A 20,728-nucleotide genomic window follows, 5' to 3' on the forward strand; every position below is an offset into this window, starting at 1 on the left:
GAGGGATTTTTGAAATGGGGCCCTCACTAAATTTAGCAATTTCCTACAACCGCTTTCTTGTACAAGTGAATACATAATTATATATGTTACTCCTATTTCAAATAATGCTAATGTGATGTTATATAATATGTTGACAAGGAGTACCTGTGTTTGGTTGAAATATTCTCAGCACAACATGACTTGCACAAGACAGAAAATTTGTTTGACTGTAGGCTAGAATTAGATATGCAGAGTTATATTATGAAGCAGAGAAGACTACATAACCTAAGCCTGAAAAGCAGAAAAAGATTGTTTTACAAAATATCAGGTAGTTTCAAAAGGGCAGGGCATTTGTCAGACAGAATTGTTTAAAAGAAACACCTTTGACATGTAGCACACACTTAGGTCCCCCCACAGGACTAAGTAATTTGTTTTGCAAATGGCATCTCCAGTTGGCAGTTGCTTCTGTATCCAAGACTACAATTCCTGATGTTTCAGAAGACTCTGTCACTATTCTAGTGCAATGGCAGATGCTTCTAATTACTTTACTCTCAGTAAGCCTTAATTCCTGAATCTAAAAAATATAAGAATATTATAACAAACCATGAAAGTATATAAAAAAAAAGGCTTATAGAAATTAAAGAAGAAACACAGACTGCAGAAACAAGCTTTATATAAAGATAACTGAAATGTAGCTGGTGCAAACCCTGGCAAAGGGTTAATAAAGTCAATAGGTGAAGAATGAGAGCTAGACAAATGGTGCAACACAAGATTTCTTGCTAATGTGTTCTGCTGTATACTACATTTACATGTCAGACACTCACCAAGTAATTTTTTCTGCTTTTCGTTCGTGGATTTCATTTTCTGTGCTCGCTTCAGCATCTGCTGAGCTGTGTTGCTGTCTGTAAATCCCCTGCAGAAAAAGACAACCATATGAAACCTCTTGTTAGTTAAATCAGCAATAAAGAAGGCTATTTTATAGCTATCTCTGGTAAAACAATGGTCTCAGGAGGCTGTTACAAAAATGATATGGTAAAGTATCTACTGTACATAAAGAGGTGTAAAGTATTCTCTGCCATACATTTTTTTTAACATTAATATATTTAAACGTGAACTGGCTTAAGCATTCTTGACTTACCATTCCTCTAAAATTTTGTCTTCTTTTTTCCTTTTCTGAATGTGGCTAGTTTTTAGTGTTGTTGATTGTGGTCTACTCTGGGGTCTACTAAGAAATAGAATTACAACATGAACATAATATAGGCTACATTTGAGCATTCAGACTACTTAGTCCTAAAAGCCCCTGTTCTCTAGGTGCACTGAGGAGGAGAAACATTTCTTGAAGCATTTTCACCACAATATGAGATAAATGTTCATTGAAATGCAGTGGGACTTCTAATGTCAGCAAAGTAGTTTAATGCATCATTAACAACACAGTTGTAAAAGTACATTGACAAGTAAGTGTGTTCATAATATTCCCTTATGTCTCTGCAAAATGTAAACCTGTGAAATAGTGCCTGGAGTTCTACCACTAACTAACTTTGCATTATTTAAGTTATTTTGTTACAAGCTGTACTGCACCCAATAGACTACACTGGGACTTATTCATTGGGGTACTTTTTGGTCTTCGTTTTAACCAGTATCACTGATAAAATACAGGAATTCACAATGCATTACAATTTACTATCTCAGTATTTATTATCGCACTCCTAATACTTTCAAATCAACCTCTTGCTGATGCTCTGACCTGCTAAAAGGAAAAAGGGTGAATTAAAACATGTGTGAACACATTTGAATCACACATGCAAGTCTTGAAAATGTATGTAGCCCATCTAAAAATTGATCATGTTGTTGAGTATATACAAGTCAATAATAATGGATTTGTCTGGATATCTGCTTTTAATAGGTACCTGTTGATGCACTGTGTATTAAGGGATAACACATTCTGTTCATTATGTGATCCTGGTTCTGTGTCTGTACTTGACCATGCTTGCTGTGGCTGCCACTGTAATGGTTGGTGGTTTGGAGGCTGTTGAAAAAAAAAAAAAAATTATATATATATATATATATATATATATTTTAGCTCAAAGAGCCAGCTGCCCTATATATATATATAAAACATAATACAAATTATTATACTATTATTATTTAATTTGTTTTACATCAAAATATCCAAATATACAAATTACTCTCTACTTTAAATTAACTTATACGGATATGAGTTTTGTAACATTGATCTGCAAAAAAGTACAGTATTTGATGTGGATTTGGCAGGGATTCTTACACATATTCCTACACACTGTAATCACATCTAATTCCCAAACTAATTTATTTTCAAACTGATAGAAAACACTTTTGTTAGTATTGTCCTAATAGGGTTCACTTTATCAAAACATGGTGTGGACTTGTAGAGATGAATTTAAAATGAGTGAGTTTTAGAAAAATAAATCTGTAGATTGTGTGCTGGCATGTGTTAACACAAACAATGTAATGGACATTTTAAATATAATTTCAGCTCATATGGAACTAAGGATGTGAACAGTGATAAAAGCACCAATAAGAATGAGGGTCTCATAATACCAATAGAAGAATTTGTAAGCAATCACATAGGCTATCCAATGTTTTATGTTGCATTCCCTAGTGAGTTGTATGCATTGCTGTACATAAAATGAAAGATATACCATTACATGTACTCTATTCCCAATGTAATGGTGACTATACTTATTTGGATTTATTCTGAGACAAACCACACAACAGGTAACACCGTACCACCTATGAGCGATACCAAATATGGTACTTAGGGTTGTTTCATTGGAGCTATAGACTTGCGTTAGGTGTCACTATATTGGAAATGTCATTATGTCACCCGTTATGTCAACACATTTTTAGCTAAACTTTTGACCCCTCGAACAGGCTGAACCTTTTTATTGCTTTTGGTGTAAAACTGTATACAAATATACAGTAACAGAGATATGTTTCTGTATGTTTTTTCCCCCAGTTGTTTTCTCATTTATTAATTACAGCCTACACACACAGCTGCTGCACATCAATGTGTTGCTACCGTGATGTGAAGTACTGAAAGCCATCCAAAATAAATACATTTAAAAAAATCAAGCAAACAAAGAAAGGGCTGGTTGAAAAATTACATCTGGTGATGCAGAGGAAGTTAGAGGCTTCTCAAAGTAATTGTGTTTTTCAAGGTAATAAATTTGAGTATTAATCACAGCAGTACCGTATATCCTCAAGGAATAAAGAAAGACTGAAGACTAAGAAGTTTCCATGCTGTGTTACCTTTGGCCGATGCAGCTGGTTTGAGAGTGGCAGTATTTTTGAAGGGAAGCGGGTGGAATCCAAGGTTATCCAGTCTTTCTCCAAAGCAGCCTGTGTATAAACCGCACCAAGATAAAAATCTTTATAACAAAAAAAAACTCTTTCAAATACCTTCCTGATGTTTGCACTTCATATATCAGAAACACCACTGGCCTTACCCATTTGTACATCAAAGCATAGCAAAAATGATTTTATAACAAAAGGTAGAAGTAGTAAACTATTTTTCAGTGTCAAAGTACTCTGGCATTCAGGATGAAAGACTGTTCATATATGAACATAAGAAGAACATAAGAAAGTTTACAAACAAGAGGAGGCCATTCAGCCCATCTTGCTCGTTTGGTTGTTAGTATTATTATTATTATTATTATTATTTGTTTATTTAGCAGACGCCTTTATCCAAGGCGACTTACAGAGACTAGGGTGTGTGAACTATGCATCAGCTGCAGAGTCACTTACAACTACGTCTCACCCGAAAGACGGAGCACAAGGAGGTTAAGTGACTTGCTCAGGGTCACACAATTAGTCAGTGGCTGAGGTGGGATTTGAACCGGTGACCTCGTGGTTACAAGCCCTTTTCTTTAACCACTGGACCACACAGCCTCCTAGTAGCTTATTGATCCCAGAATCTCATCAAGCAGCTTCTTGAAGGATCCCAGGGTGTCAGCTTCAACAACATTACTGGGGAGTTGGTTCCAGACCCTCACAATTCTCTGTGTAAAAAAGTGCCTCCTATTTTCTGTTCTGAATGCCACTTTATCTAATCTCCATTTGTGACCCCTGGTCCTTGTTTCTTTTTTCAGGTCAAAAAAGTCACCTGGGTCGACATTGTCTATAACTTTTAGGATTTTGAATGCTTGAATCAGATCACAGCGTAGTCTTCTTTGTTCAAGGTTGAATAGATTCAATTCTTTCAGCCTGTCTGCATACAACATGCCTTTTAAACCGGGGATAATTCTGGTTGCTCTTCTTTGCACTCTTTATAGAGCAGCAATATCTTTTTTGTAACAAGGTGACCAGAACTGAACACAATATTCTAGGTGAGGTCTTACTAATGCATTGTAAAGTTTTAACATTACTTCCCTTGATTTAAATTCAACACTTCTCACAATATATCTGAGCATCTTGTTGGCCTTTTTTATATCTTCCCCACATTGTCTAGATGAAGACATTTCTGAGTCAACATAAACTCTTAGGTCTTTTTCATAGATTCCTTCTTCAATTTCAGTGTCTCCCATATGATATTTTTAATGCACATTTTTATTGCCTGCGTGCAGTACTTTACACTTTTCTCTATTGTCTGCATGTGTTTGCAACAGTGTTTGCCACTCCTTTTTTTGTGTCGTCTGCAAATTTAACAAGTTTGCTTACTATACCAGAATCTAAATCATTAATGTAGATTAGGAATAGCAGAGGACCTAATACTGATCCCTGTGGTACACCACTGGTTACCTCGCTCCATTTTGAGGTTTCTCCTCTAATCAGTACTTTCTGTTTTCTACATGTTAACCACTCCCTAATCCATGTGCATGCATTTCCTTGAATCCCTACTGCGTTCAGTTTGAGAATTAATCTTTTATGTGGGACTTTGTCAAAAGCTTGCTGGAAATCTAAATGAACCATGTCATATGCTTTGCAATTATCCATTGTTAATGTTGCATCCTCAAAAAAGCAGGTTAGTTAGACACAATCTCCCTTTCCTAAAACCATGCTGACTGTCTCCCAGGATATTGTTACCATATAGGTAATTTTCCATTTTAGATCTTATTATAGTTTCCATAAGTTTACATATAATAGAAGTCAGGCTTATTGGTCTGTAGTTACCTAGTTCGGTTTTGTCTCCCTTTTTGTGGATCGGTATTACGTTTGCAATTTTCCAGTCTGTCGGTACAACCCCTGTATCAAGAGACTGTTGCATGATCTTGGTTAGCGGTTTATAAATAACTTCTTTCATTTCTTTGAGTACTATTGGGAGGATCTCATCCGGCCCAGGGGATTTGTTTATTTTAAGAGCTCCTAGTCCCTTTAACACTTCTGCCTCTGTTATGCTAAAGTTATTTAAAATTGGATAGGAACAGGTCGACATGTGAGGCATGTTGTCCGTGTCCTCCTTTGTAAAAACCTGTGAAAAGTAATCATTTAATATATTTGCTATTTTTTTTTCTTCATCTATGATTTTGCCATTTGTGTCTCTAGACATTTAACCTCCTCTTTGAATGTTCTCTTGCTGTTATAATATTGGAAAAACATTTTGGAATTGGTTTTAGCCCCCTTAGCAATAATGATTTCTATCTCTCTCTTGGCCTTTCTAACTTCCTTTTTGACTTGTGTTTGCAGTTCCAAGTACTCTTTCTGTGTACTTTGTTTTTGGTCCCTTTTAAACGCTCTGTAAAGTGCCTTTTTTCTCTGAATATTTTTTTTTTTAATTGATCTATTAAACCATTTTGGCCATTTTGTTTTAGATTTAGATTTGTCTACTTTTGGGATGTAATTGTTTTGCGCCTCTAGTACTACATTTTTAAAAAACAGCCATCCTTTTTCTGTGGATGTTTTCTCTATTTTACTACAATCTACTTCTGTTAGTCTCTGTTACATACCTTCATAGTTTGCTTATCTAAAATTGTAAACCTTAGCTTTAATCATTACTTTTGAGGTTTTAAAAAATACTTCAAATGAGACCATGTTGTGGTCTGAGTTTGCCAATGGCTCTCTGACCTCTATTTTAGTTATTCTGTCTTCGTTATTTGAAAAGACTAAATCAAGGCATGCCTCCCCTCTAGTCGGTGCCTTGACAAATTGTGTTAGGAAGCAGTCATTTGTCATTTCCACCATTTCAATTTCGTCCGTCGTGCTCCCCACCGGGTTCTCCCATTTTATAAGGGGGAAGCTGAAATCCCCCATTAGTATGGCTTCTCCTTTTCTACACACATTTTGAATGTCATTGTATAACAGATTATTTTGCTTAGCGTCTGAATTTGGCGGTCTATAGCATGCTCCTATTATTATGCCCTTTGAATTTTTGTCCATTATTCTGACCCATATTGATTCGGCATTGTTTTCTTTGTCCAGATTTAACACCTGGGCTTCAAGACTATTTCTTATGTATAGCGCTACCCCTCTGCCTCTTCTGTCCTGCCTGTCTTTCCTATGCAGTGTGTACCCACTAATATTATATTTGTCTCCATCACTCTCAGACAACCAAGTTTCTGTAACACCTATCACATCGTAGTTACTTGTTAGTGCAGTAGCTTCAAGTTCTAGCATTTTGTTTCGGAGACTTCTAGCATTTAGATAAATACATTTAATAGTTGTCTTACCTGAGTTGCTGCCATTGTTTTGATGTGGTCTCCCCCCTTCCTTTCTAGTTTACTTGTCCAGGGGATATGCATCCCCTGGACAAGTAAAATCTATGTTGGGCATTTTAATGACGTACTTAGCTTTGAGGAAATTCCACTTTCTTCCAGCATAAGATGTGGACTGGTTTCTAATCAACTGGTTTGTTACAGTTGATTAGAAACCAGTGCAGAAATTGTGCTGGAAGAAACTGGAATTTCCTCAAGGCGAAGTACATAATTAACATGATTTCTTTTTAAGACTGATATAGGTATATAGGCAATGAAAGACATTGTATAGTTACAATTATCTGCTGACTTTGTTGAATGTACAGTAGTGCTGCTATCACACAAGCAACAAAAGAGAAAAGTGGCATGTGATGTTTGGACACTCATGTATTCATAATGCTCGGACATTTAGGATTTCTTCAAAAAAAAAAAAAAAAAAAAGCCAGAAAAGATATCCAGCGCCTAATTTAATAGTATTAATAAATGGTTGATTGCTGTGATAACATGATCCTGAAAACCCAAATAGTTAAATAAGTCACAGTACATGATGTGAATGGAAATTGGACAGTGTACGTACTGTACATACAAGTTTATTGTTATAGCAATCTTATGGTCATAGCAAATTGTAAATAGTAAGTAGCAGGGCTCTGAAAAATGTTAATGTACCTATCATTTTTCATTGTTAACATCCAGACAACTTTTTACAGTCTGTTTCAAAGCTCTTTTCAAAATGTCTGCTCTAGTGCACTGATAGTGTAAAGATTATTGCCCACATTGTCAAACAGGTAGCACAGCATTAATAATCCATGATGTGGTACGTAACTGAAAAGCCAGAGTACTTTTTTTTTTGTTTTTTTGTTTTTTTTAAATCGCTCCTTCGCTTCCTGCAGTGATTTAGAGGATAGATCTCAAACACCAGTGCTCTAGAGCGGCCATTTTGAAAACAGTTTTGAAACAGAGTATGTGTAAAAAGTTGTCAGGGTGTTAACAATGAAAGAAAAATTACAGGTATGTTATTTAAACAGTTGGAGCAACACGTGGGGACGTGTAACACTATATTTTTCAGAATCCCGCTACTTACTCTTTAAGGCTAACAACACATACCTTTTTGATCCAATAATAAAAAAAAGGAATTACGATAATAAACTAACACAGATGAAACTTTATTATAGCATATTACTCAAATGTTATTATAAAGTATTGCAGGTCTGTGGTGTGTGTGCCCCACTCACACACTTCTTTCATGAAATTACTTAAGAAATAAATAATTCATATAAATAGAATGACTACAAGATGGCTAGTCTAGATAGCCAACTAGTGTTACATGCTTGTGGGTTATCTTGGTTGGATCACCACTTGTTGCATACTTTCTCATACAGCAAAGCAGCTTGTGGTTCCCCCGCTAGCATTTGTTTGTGTGATTGTTTTTTTGTTTATTTTAAAAACAAATTACTTTCTCATTTTAATAACATTTTTCACAAAGTTTTGTAACTTACTGGCATTACGCTATGAATGTAAAAATTAACAATAAGACAGTAACGTAACACATGTTAGTGTGCCACTCTAGAGACCAAGCAGAGGAATTTAACTTTTGATGAGAATGTGGGACATTTCTGGGAGAGCAAAACAGGAACATGAGATCTCAATCACTGGTTAACCTAGTGCCCATTGCTAAATCAGGAAGCCTGAAAACAGCGTCTGAACATTTACCATACATACACTACAGTGTCAACCAATTTAATATGCTGTAAAACCATGATAATGTTAACATGCAGATTAATTCAACTTTTATAATTGTGAAACCTACCTCACCCAGAGAGACACTTTTGGATAGTGATGTTTGAAACAATCCACCATGAGGAAAGGCAAGCAAGTGGGACAACAGACAACAACTGAATAGTAATAATAGGTTTGGGGAAATGCATTGTACATTTTTTATGTCAATGTGTTACATACCTCATCGAATATAAAATCTTCCACATTCACGTCTTCAAAATCATCATCTACTTCACTGATTCTAGCAGCAGCGAGTGCAGAAGCCAACTTCTTCCGCAAAACATGGCCCTTCCAAACTGCCTAAATGTATAAAAAAAAAAGGGCTACAGATCAAACCTAAATCTAAATATTATATATTACCCCATCAGGAAGATAAAACATGGTAACCTCTGTTTAATTGCTGAGTGGTCTGTTTTCTGAACTTTGCATGACGTTTTAAGCTGCAAGACAAATGGAACGCCAGTTTGCTTCTAAATCTTAAAATTCCCAGTGGAAAGACTTCACAAGTAAGCAGAATGGAATCTTATAGCTCCCACTACTGCAAATCTGGGTCATCTCATTAATTATTTTACAAATCCTTAGAGGTCTATTACACATATAGAGAGGAGAAAAAAACGAAGATGCTTTTCAACTGGTATCAAGTACAAAGAAATGTACTGGCAGTATTCAGGTAAAAACATGCAATCTTTACTCGGGTAAAAACCTGCAATCTTCTGAAATATCAGGAAAAGTCGATGAGGTGCACCAGGGAGACAAACCATAAACACAACTTTCCACATATATATATATATATATATATATATATATATATATATATATATATATATATATTGCAGAAGAGTAGAGCTCAGTTATTAAACAGGATAAAACAAATTTCAGTTTTCCAGGTAAAAGATTGATGGAAAGAGCAAACTATTGGGAAGCCTAATGCTTCATTCTAAATATGGATGTGTAACAGGGCGAGGAGCCCTGTACATTGATTTGTTTATTTATTTATAGAACAGGGTACCCCTCCACCCCTGTGCAGTTTATTATTTTGTATTTGTTGTATTGTTATGTATATTTGACGGCGTAGCTGCGTTTTGTTATTGTTTTGTTTAATAGCGTGGATGGGAAGCCCCATCCACAGTAATTAAAAAAAACCTTGTGCAGAAGGTGGCCATCTCCCGAATTAATTAAGTGATTAATTTGTTGCTAAATCAGGAGATGGTCATCTGCATATGAACCTGCAGCTCGCTGCACTCCGGGTGGGTGTTAGGAGCGAGAACGAGAGCGGCGAGAGAAACTTATTTGAAATCTAGGAACAGTGTAGGCGAGGTGCCCAGCCTAACCTGGATGATAGTTATTATTTGTGTGCGAGATTTGTTTTTGTCTAAATCTTTTATTTTCACTCTGTGAGCAGTGTTTTCTGTTTAATTTTTTATTTTATTTTTGTATTTAAATAAACGGCGTATGCCGCGTCTTTTTTGCATCTGCAGTACTATCTGGTGTCAGTTTTTCTTTCCTGACTCTGGCCTGATGTCACCACTCGACCACCCTGCCACAGGATGCCTTAAACACTTTTGGCTTCATTTGCTCAAATTACCATTTGGAATCCTCCCTAATATAACTTGTTGAGTGCATCTAAAACATCTGTTCACAAACCTTATGAATGTCTGGATAATGAAAGTGAGCTTTTACACAGCAAAGTCATAAATATGTATATGACTTATGTAATGCAATGCTGAATAATCGACACATAACACATATCTATAGACACAACATAGAAGTTTAGTTTTAGAGGTATGCTCTGTCCTAATTGTTATTCCATGCACTTTAGACATAATAAATATACCACGGTAGAGGGTGTACAATAAAATTAAAGATACATTAGGGTCTATCATGCAATATGTTGATTTTTTTAAGCAAACAAGTGACAGCATTTTTTATTACATTTTGAATTTCTTGAAAGAGAAGTTTGCATTAGGTTTTAAAAATGTATTTCTCAGTGTATAATGTAACAATATAACTTAATATATCTCTGGCTTGAGGTTGTCGCTGGTACATGGAAAAAGCCTTAAAAGGTTGAGAACCACTTTGAACCACTTTCAATGGAAAAAGAAAAATAAGTCTCTTTTTTTTCACGCTATTTTGGTAGTACATTTTGGTAATTTTGGTTTCCCTGTAGTTTTCTTTTAGGGAGAGACATTCTCCTTCTAAATGAAAATAACCTAATTCATAATAACAGGGTATATTTAAATGTTTCTATCAGAGTTCCAATTTGGCCTTGCGCGATTACAGATATAGTGCAGCTTTCTTAAACTGGATTTCCACAAAGTTTTTAGTTTGTGTTGAAGCACTGTAACTGCAGTCTGCCTCATTTGTCCACCAAAAAGTACAGGAAATAAAACAAAATCCGAGACCTATTACACAAATACAATAATCCGTCGAGTATCCGACTGAGGTGGGACCAGAGTAAGGGTGGATATGTAAAAGGAATAATACATGAATCCTGTTTAAAATACCATTATACACAGCTGTAACAATTACTATATTCACACAATTATAGTTTTGAGATTCAGCTTTTATTAGGGAGCTTTAAATCCCTTGTTTAGATACAGGGTATTAATGCTGGTGACAGAGTAGCCGTCTGCCATGTGGGTGCGTGCATTCGCTGCTGAGTGACAGGCAGGAGACCAAGAAGTTGATACGCCCCGCAGACGAACAGGATTTATTTACATATCAATACACTGAACCAGCAATGATAGCGCATGGAGCACAAACAACACAGTGTACAAAAACTTTGGTAGACTCTGCAATTCCTGAACTAATCTTCTCTGTTCAATAATAAACTAACGTTGCTGAAGAGCTTGATCATGGCGGATAAACTGTTAGGGCGGATATGTGACGGGTGGATACACGATGGAGTATTGTACAAACAAAATAACAGAATAGTAGATTTAGTTTTTGTTATTGTGGATCCAGTATACCAATAGTCCATACGAGTTCAACAAATTTCTCAGTAGACAGTAATCCACCCGGGACTTTCTGGAAGTTCGTTATGTGAGTCTGGCGTCAAACTGATGTTTAGCCCTGTATTTTTTTTTTAACAAATTCATGGAACCAACATTTTTCTTTTTTCTTTTTCAGGTTTTCGTTCTTCGAAAACAAATCTTGCTCAATGAATTAGGTTTAAGAGATTTTACTTCAACTCTAGGTGGTCGCACAAGACTGGTGTTGTCGGTAGCCTGCAGCAATAATACATCCACTGGCACCAATTCCCAGGTATGCTCATTTAATACATTCTGGGCTACAAACTTGACTTTTTTGTCCTTGGTAGGTACCCATGAGATAGATGCTACTTGTAGAGGCTAGTGTACAGTGTATTGCATCTTATTGCTAAAAGACAGAAAAGCCTAAGCTTAAAGCAATTGGCTATCCCATCAACAAACAAAAGATAACAAAAGTGTAAAGGATGCAATGGGCTTCATTATTTATTTATGTATTTATTTATTTGTAGTAACTTGCTTATAAAACAAATAAAGCACAATCAATTTTTGAGTTAAAGGGACATTTTTTGAAACGTTGAATAAATGGTGTCATATAAAAAAATACTAATTGAAGAGGTCTCTAAACCCCTCGTGCTGTATGCTTATTTTTCCTTAGTCAACGAGTGTGCCAGGGCTATTCCAGCAAATCTCATTGCCATTTTTATAGCAGAAAGTTAGGCAAGGTTATCTCACAAACAGGATTTTCAATGCTGAAGTCTCGTGAGAATAAGGCACGGCTTTCTGACATGTTTCCATGCAAAGAAACCTGAGTTTTTGGTCAATTGTACAGCTTTTTAGCGTGAGGTGATTTACCCACCTTTTAAAGTCGTACAATGTTTTAGACTTGCACTTCCTATAGCATGAGGAATGTGTGTGGTATGTGTGTGCTACCTCACATAAGTCATGACAGTGGAGAGTAAATCTGGATTTTCTAAACTGCGTGGAAACCCGGCCTATGATAGATGAAGGAATGAGAAGATGGCATTAGTAGTTGTTTAGGATTTTATAAAGAAACAGCAACAACCTACCCTCTAAAGCAGGGCTTCTCAACCCTGGTCCTGGGGACCCCATGTGTCTTCTGGTTTTCATTCCAGCTGAGCTCTCAATTAACTAGGCCCTTAATTGAGCTAATAATTTGCTTAACTATACCTTTTTAAATTGTTTTCAGTTCCTAAAAAAATAATTAAGCAAATTATTAGTTCAATTAAGGGTTTAGTTAAGTAATTGAAAACCAGAAGGCACATGAGGTCCCCAGGATCAGAGTTGGGAAGCCCTGCTCTAAAGCAAACTTCGAATGTTGGTTTACTTAGTACCGTAACCAAAAACAAACACCTGGCAATAGATGTCAAGAGCACACAATACAAAAATGAAAACAGAATACAAATAAAATATTTGTGCTAGCCATGAAGATTAAATCACTAAAAACTTTTAACTATGTCAATGTGGTAAAATTCAAGAAGCCAACCAGTAATATTGCCACAAACAGTATATCAACATTTAGTCAGACACTTAAGGCGCATATTTCCCTTTACTATACTATACAGTAACTTTCTTGTCATTTCTCAATTCAATTAGTATTCTAAATAACAACTGCTGACTTATCAGTGAGTTACATGGCTGTAACACAATCTGGAGTTTAAAACCTTGTGCTTGACAACTCCAGGTGTGTCATCCAAACCCATTTTAGCCTTGTGTTACACTCCAAGCCTAAATCATAATGTTTTCAATGATTACGAATTAAAAAAAAAAAAAAAAAATATCAGTGAAACCTCTGAATGTTCTCAGAACACATGCTGCGTATCTACTTGTTGATCTGATTTTATATCACTGTCAGGCCAGGAAAGTTATGCACATTGAGAATAATTTATACCCAATTTATTGTTCTTTTTTGGGGGGTTTTAAGTACAAATAGGCTACTTAGACTAAGCCAAGAACTTGGCAGATCCAATATAGTTTGACTTCTATGGAAAATAAGTTTGCTACTCTTATTTTTTTCAGCAGGAAGTGTTTAAAACTGGCTTTGCAACAAAAAAAGACTATAAACTAAAGATGTACAGCGTATCCTTGTCTTTTGTGAAGTACTGCACTTCATTTTGGAATTCTTCCCTTAGGAGGCATAACAAATGGTTACATTCAGGCTGTTTTGCATTTTTTTTTTTTAATTTAATAGTCGCCAATTAGTTTTTTTTTTTGTAGTAGTAGTAGTTTTCTCCCCAATTTAATTGTGTCCAATTATTTTTATTTAGCTCAGCTCACCACTACCACCCCCGTGCCGACCGTTTTTTTCACACTGCAGACTCACCATGCAGCCACTCAGAGCTACAGTGTCAGAGGACAACGCAACTCTGGGCAGCTTACAGGCAAGCTCGCAGGCTTATGTCCGTGAGTTTTGTGTAGACCTGTTGTTTTGGCCCTTGTGCCTTTTGATTTGATAATGTGTTTTTGTTTGTCTGTTATTGTGAATAAACGTGCGGAATAGTGCTTTGCTGCAGCTTTCTTGTCTCTGAGTCTCTCTTTCTGCTGGTAACGGCTTGTGTCATGACGCTACACTGTCACGGGGGTCTGACATTAGAATTTTAAAACAATTAAATGCTGGCTCAAGTAGTTTCCGTTAGAAACAATTTATGTAGAGAGTCATACAGATATCAGAGCTGTTGCTTCGTAAGAGAAACTTTCAGAAAAGCTCCTAGCTAGTACCTTGGGGAAAACAATACAGTGTAATAGATAATTTCCAGAATGACAAAATTGGATATTACAGTACATGTACATTTGAAAACAAAAGCTTTGATGACTATGTTTTATTTATTTATTTATTTATTTATTTATTTATTTATTTTTAAATTTCAGTAGTCACCAATTCTTTTTTTTGTTGTTTTCTCCCCAGTTTTAGTGTCCAATTATTTTTGTTTAGCTCAGCTTACCGCTACCACTCCCGTGCTAACTCGGGAGTGGCGAAGACGAGTACGCGCTGTCCTCCAAAGCGTATGCCGTCAGCCGACCGCTTTTTTTCACACTGCAGAGTCACCATGCAGCCACCCAGAGCTACAGCGTCGGAGGACAACACAGCTCTGGGCAGCTTACAGGCAAGCCCGCAGGCGCCCGACCAGACTACAGGGGTCGCTGGTGCGCGGTGAGCTGAGAACACCCTGGCCGACCTAACCCTCCTTCCCCCCGGGCAGCACTCGGACAATTGTGCGCCGCCCCCTGGGAGCTCCCGTCCTCGGTCGGCAAAGGAATAGCCTGGATTCGACAACGTCCAGACTATAGGGCGCATCCTGCACTCTACGCAAGTGTTTTTACTGGATGCGCCACTCGGGACCTATAACTTTGTTTTAATGCATTTGTAAATAGCTATATTTTTAAACAACACTTTACAGTAACATTCTTGTTTGTAGCAGAAGCATCCAACTACATTTTTGTGCAGTGTAATAGCCTATATAGAAGCTATATAATAGCCTACCTGGATTATTGTGGCAGCCTTTTCCCCAACATTCAGATGGCGTTTTCCTGCTATAACATGTTTCATGCAAGAAGTGTCCTTCTTTTGCCATCTTTTCTTCCAGATACAGTATCCCTTCCAAGCTGCTTGAATTACCATAGCAGCAGCATGCCGACAAGTGTGCAAATGGATATCTCTGCGAATCAGGTAGCCCCGCCAATGGCTCTGGATAACAGTTGCTGCCAAGCTGTAACAAAGATAATTGACACAGTTGATGCTATTGAGTGTACAATATTGCTGACTGTTTCCATAATTTCGAACAGTACTTCATACAATGACCTCTACTTACATACAATAGCATTATAGCATGCACTATGCAGTAGTTATCTTCTCACTAACCCAGAAAGGGAAGATTATAGTAAATTGTGTTTTGGTATCACTATCTAAAGCTTCAGTCAAATTTGACACTAGTTTTCTAAACTTGGCTACAGTAAGTATTACATGGACTGCGGTCTCTATCACAAATCCAACACATAATTTGATAAAACTCACAGCTGCACAGAAGTGGTACAGTATTACATGGGTCATAAAACATTTCATATCTAAAGAGTGCTCTCTAGTGCTAATTGTCTCTCACTACATTAACCTGTTTCCATAAGGAAGAGAGAAAGAGATTTTATTTAACAGCTGCTCACAGTGTCATTACATAAAGAGCCGATTTATTATTTGTCAGAATATAATTATGGGTTGCTAACTGGTAACTGGTTAAAAAAGACCATTATCATAATAACAGTTAGTGTTTGTTGCAGATGACATACATAAATGCACTAGCTCATGTGGGCTTCAATAATGTACAAACAAATACAGGAATTATCTAAGGGTACATAAGGACCTTTTTATTTTATTGTGTTACATGTTCCCATGTGTTGCTACAACTGTTTACGTAAGGTGTGTGTATTGTTTAGATTTTATTTATTTATTTATTTTTTTTACATTTTGACCACTTTTTAAACTTTTAAATTGCATTCCCTGCCTCAAGATGGCTTCCCATGTACCCGCAAGGACCTCTCAGAACTACATTTCCCATCATCCTCCTGCTCATATGTAACTGAGATGGATTTACCAGTGAGTAGGAGGATTATGGGAAATGTCGTTCTGAGAGGTCCATGCGGGTACATGGGAAGCCATCTTGAGGCAGGGAATGCAATTTAAAAGTTGTCAAAATGTAAAAAAAAAAAAAAAAAAACACAAATCAAAACAATATACACACCTTATGTAAACAGTTGTAGCAACACATGGGAACATGTAACACAATAAAATAAAAAGGTCCTTATGTACCCTTTAAGGCAATAGGAGTACCATTGAGTTCAAAGTCAAACTCACAAAATGACAGATTACTTAGTTTTGGAACAGCCCAGTATATTTGTCATTCTTTGACAGTTTATTAGTAAAGAGAGTTGTGATTGACTGCAACTTTTTATTTTTTTCGAGTGAGCTATCATTTTAGGTTAAAAAAAAAATTGGGATCACTTCATATAACCAATGGATACATTCAAATTCTGAGTACATTTTGTTTTAAATTTGACTAAAATGTTTTGTTGTCTCTTAAAGAGATTAAATACAGTATTAACTATCCTATTAATTTCAATATTATTACCATGTATATATGCTTTAGTCAAGTGCTTAATTAAGTACTAACAGAACACGGAGTTAAATGATTCACTGAGTATTTGAAACCACAGTATGTCAGTTTTTATTGGCACCACAGTATACGTACAGTGCTGCCTTATTTTTTCACAATTTAGATAGTAACAGATTTTGGTATTTCACAGATAGGCCATGTTGGCATCAGATTGTATATGTACTATACTTTACTATATAAGGACTTCACTAATTCAACATTTTAAACTGTATTTTGAATATTAAAAAAAAAATAAAAAAAAAATAAACCAGTAGCATTACTTCTGTAAGTCTTTTTTCTGATCACGATGGAGGTGCTTTATGACCAGGCTTGCATTTGGGTGCTCTGCTTCCTTTCTTAGGTGTGGAGTAACAGTGTACCTTATGCCCTTTGTACCTCCAAGCACACTTTCTTTACTTTCCCCATCAGTAATGGCAAAACATTCAGCCTTCATTCTAGGCACTTTGCTTTCTTCATTTCCCATATCTTGGCCAACAAAAGAGCAACTGACTGTAGGCTGAACTTGGCCAGGAGTGATCCATCTTTTAGAAAGATTCACTGGGTCCTGGTTATTTTCCTTGGCTCGACTGATAAAAGGGATATGATGCCTGTCACTGGCTCTTTGCATCAAAAGGCTGCTCAGAGTTTCTGGTTCATCTCCGTCATTGACACTCAGGTCCCCATATTCATGAGCATATCTGTGCTCCTCAGCCAGCTTGATCAATTCATCACATTGCCGGCTGCGGATCGTCATGACTTCCAGAGGAGAGAGTGACCTGTTAAAAAGCAAACATCATTATTTTTAACTGAACTGACTTATTCCTCAAATGTACTGTTATTCTTTCTTTGCTGAGGTTAAAATGCTAATTCAGAGCACCAGCATTTTAATCCTTCCTTTTTTTTTTTTAAATGTAGTCGTCGCCAATGTTTTTTTTACCCTGGTTTTCTTCCCAATTTGGAATGCCCAATTATTATTTGTATCCCGGTTTACCGCTGCAACCCCCTGGAAACAGAGGCTGAAACATACGTCCTCCAAAACGTGTTCCTGCCAATACGTCATTTTTCGCACTGCGGATCCACAGCGAGGCCACCAGACCTATAGTGCCGGAGGACAACACAGATCTGATGGCTCCACTGCAGAACTGCAGGCGCCCTATCGGCCACAGGCTGGTGCGTGGTGAACCATGGATTCCCCTGCCGACCTAAGCCCTCCCTGCCCGGGTGGCACTCGGCCATTTATGTGCCGCCCCATAGGAACCCCCGGTGACGGTCGGCAGTGACACAGCCTGGATTCGAACCTGCGATCTCCAGGCTATAGGGCGCATCCTGCACTCCATGCGGAGCGCCTTTACTGGATGCGCCACTCGGGAGCACCCTTTAATCCTTCCTTAAATTATGTGAAAGTTTTTCCTGTAATTTGTGCAGAAGTACTTGTAAACAGAAGTTTGTCTTAGTACATTAAACCATTTTTTACATTTTCAGAAAAATCCCAAATAAATTTAAAGAGATGATCGTGTTATATAAAAGCATTGATATAGTCTGATTGATTATATACAGGGGAATTAGTGAACTTATGAACTAGAGTGGTTCCACCAAGGGAGGCTCCTCAAAGGAGGCAGTGCCTCCCCAAAAAATCTGAAATTAAAATTCAGTTTTATATAAATTATATTATATATAATTATTATTATATTTGTGTTCTGTTTATATATAATATATAATTAAACCACACAATCAAGTGCATTTTTTTATGTATCTTAAATGTTATAGCTGTTTATAATATACAGAGAGAGACACACACAAAAAATCTGTGTTTTAACACTATTTTGATATAGCCGGAGGCATTGGCTTGATTGGTTTTCCCTATCTGCAATAGACTTCAATACAAACTGCAAAAAATCACGTGCTATAAACGATTTTTCATTGGATGAATCGCAACTTTTTTTTTTTTTTTATCAAGGGAGGCAAGTCTCCGGATATGCTTCCAGCCTTGCTCGTTTCAATATAATTATTACCTCACCCAATTTAATACAATTCTGTATGTGAGGTGAATATTATTCAATTTGATTTTGGACGAAGGTAGGAAACATGATTTCATTTTTGTATATTAAAATTATAGTGAATTCTGCCGTGAACGTGGTAGATCAGTTGCTAAAGAAGAAAATACTGGGAAAAAAAGTACTACTGCTAGATCATTTAATTGTCACTGGAATGACAATTAAAATGAGTGGATTGGCTGACAGGCAGCGTGATTACAAGCCGCCTGTATTTTTGACCTTGTTTACTTTTCTGTATTTCTGCTAGCACTTGGACAAAATACGGATATAATGATATAAAAAATTTGGATCGAGCAGTAAAATGACATTCCAAAGCAAAAGACCACGTCAATGCCGAAGTGAAACTGAAGCTGCTAGGACAAATTCGCATTGAGCATGTTATAGATGAAGGTGCACGATAGCAAAACACAACAAAACTGTGACAAGCAACAGGGCTGTTTTAAAACTTCTAATAGATGCAACAACTTTCTTGGGACGCCAGGAATTATCGTTCAGAGGGCACGACAAGATGGCGGATTCTTTAAACAAGGGGAACTAATGGGAGCTCACAGGGGTAATAGCTTGCTATGATAAATTGCTTGCCACTCATATTGACCAGTCTAGCGTATTTACAAGAATGTCAAAAACAATTCAGAATGATTTGATTTCTTCTATCTCATTATCCATGCTTGAGTAGATAAAAACCTTTTTTGCATGGCAGATAGATGAATCAACTGACTTTGCCTGTCATTCTCAGCTTTCTATAACTGTTTAGTATGTGGAAGAATTGGGAAATATACAAGAGCGTTTCCTGGGGTTTTTTGACGTAACCAGTGAGCAAGATGCACAGTCAGTTTTCAACCTCCTTAGCACAACAATGGCAGAGTATGATTTTGAAGAGAAACTGGTTGCACAAACATATGATGGAGCTGCAGTGATGGCTTCCAAATTAAAACGGGCTACAAGCCAAAGCATGAGAAGTGGCTCCAAGTGCTGTCTTTATACTGCTACACGCATCGTCTAAACCTGGTGCTAAGCCAAGGAGCAAAATGCATTACACAGGCCAGAGTATTCTTTGCAACACTAGTGGGATTCTGTGGCAATGTGCTCCGCCCCTGTGTGCATTTCTGTCTTGTATGTTGCGTGTGTTAATGTTGGTGTATAGAGATTGGTACACGGGATATAAATGGGTCTGTGTTTCACGTGTATTTAAAAAGGTAAATTTGTACTTAGGCATGAGGATGGCACAGATCACTTCACGTGCTGGTTAAAATGTAATGTGTGGTCACGGGAGTACACTTAATTAATTCACGTGCAGTTGTACCGAGATTCCAATTGAATGATTGACTAGCAATCGACTCTCGGTACAACTGCATAAATAGATGCACGTTTCATTCACTCGGGGTTGGGTGTTCGAGAGTGGAGAACGGGAGAGAGAGAAAGGAGAAATAGAGTGAAGGTGAAATAACAATTGCTACAGCGTGCTGGAAGTGCCAGCACGGTACTTGTTTAACGTTCGTCCACTTGTTTTGTGTGTTAGTACGTTTTGTTTGTCTTTTTATTTTGGCGTAAAGTGCCGTGTCCTGTTTTTGTGTTCTGTTTAAACCTTTTATTTTGTTAATAAACACTGAGTGCTACCATTTGCACTCAGCTACTCATCACCACCGTCTGTCTGTGTGTTTCTTCCGGGTCTGACGTGTCACCACTCAGCCAGCCTTGTGACAGATTCACTTTGTTTTTTTTTTACAAATCCACCAAAAGGGTAGCTTTGTTGGAAGAAACTGGTTGTCCTTGACTGCCAAAAAATGCTCTAACTCGCTGGAACTTCAGTTCAAGGATCGTCAGCACAATCGCCAATAATCTGGTTGAGACTTTCTCACACATTCTCAACTCGGAGGGCATGAATGATGATGTCATCATCAGAGGTGCAAGTGGGTTCATTTGAAGTCTCGAAGATTTCGAATTCACGTTCTTGTTTTTCACATTCAACCAGGATTTTTCTGTTACGGATACAGTATTTGATATCATTCAGCAACAGGCTATGGATGCTGTGTTCTGCAATAGCAGAATCGAAAATCTGCTTCGTTCTACAGAGGAGAAAATGACTGAAGAAGTATTTATACACT

General features: G+C 37.0%; 1 protein-coding gene across 3 annotated transcripts in view; it reads right to left on the minus strand.

Moving 5' to 3' along the window:
* The window catches only part of lrriq1 (leucine-rich repeats and IQ motif containing 1), a 60,558-nt gene that overhangs the window by 21,172 nt on the left and 18,658 nt on the right, over positions 1–20,728 (minus strand). For 2 of the 3 annotated variants that reach the window (XM_034032620.3, XM_034032622.3), the window contains exons 16-22: positions 16,851–17,345; positions 14,910–15,135; positions 8,601–8,720; positions 3,268–3,357; positions 1,887–2,005; positions 1,118–1,204; positions 804–892 (exon numbers count right to left, since the gene is read on the minus strand). In XM_034032620.3, the coding sequence (XP_033888511.3) occupies positions 804–892; positions 1,118–1,204; positions 1,887–2,005; positions 3,268–3,357; positions 8,601–8,720; positions 14,910–15,135; positions 16,851–17,345 (1,226 nt within the window). The remainder of the gene's footprint in view (positions 1–803; positions 893–1,117; positions 1,205–1,886; positions 2,006–3,267; positions 3,358–8,600; positions 8,721–14,909; positions 15,136–16,850; positions 17,346–20,728) is intronic. The other variant, XM_034032623.3, reaches the window with a different exon arrangement.

This window comes from Acipenser ruthenus, chromosome 14 (assembly GCF_902713425.1).
Source record: "Acipenser ruthenus chromosome 14, fAciRut3.2 maternal haplotype, whole genome shotgun sequence".
In the NCBI taxonomy this organism is placed as follows: domain Eukaryota; kingdom Metazoa; phylum Chordata; class Actinopteri; order Acipenseriformes; family Acipenseridae; genus Acipenser; species Acipenser ruthenus.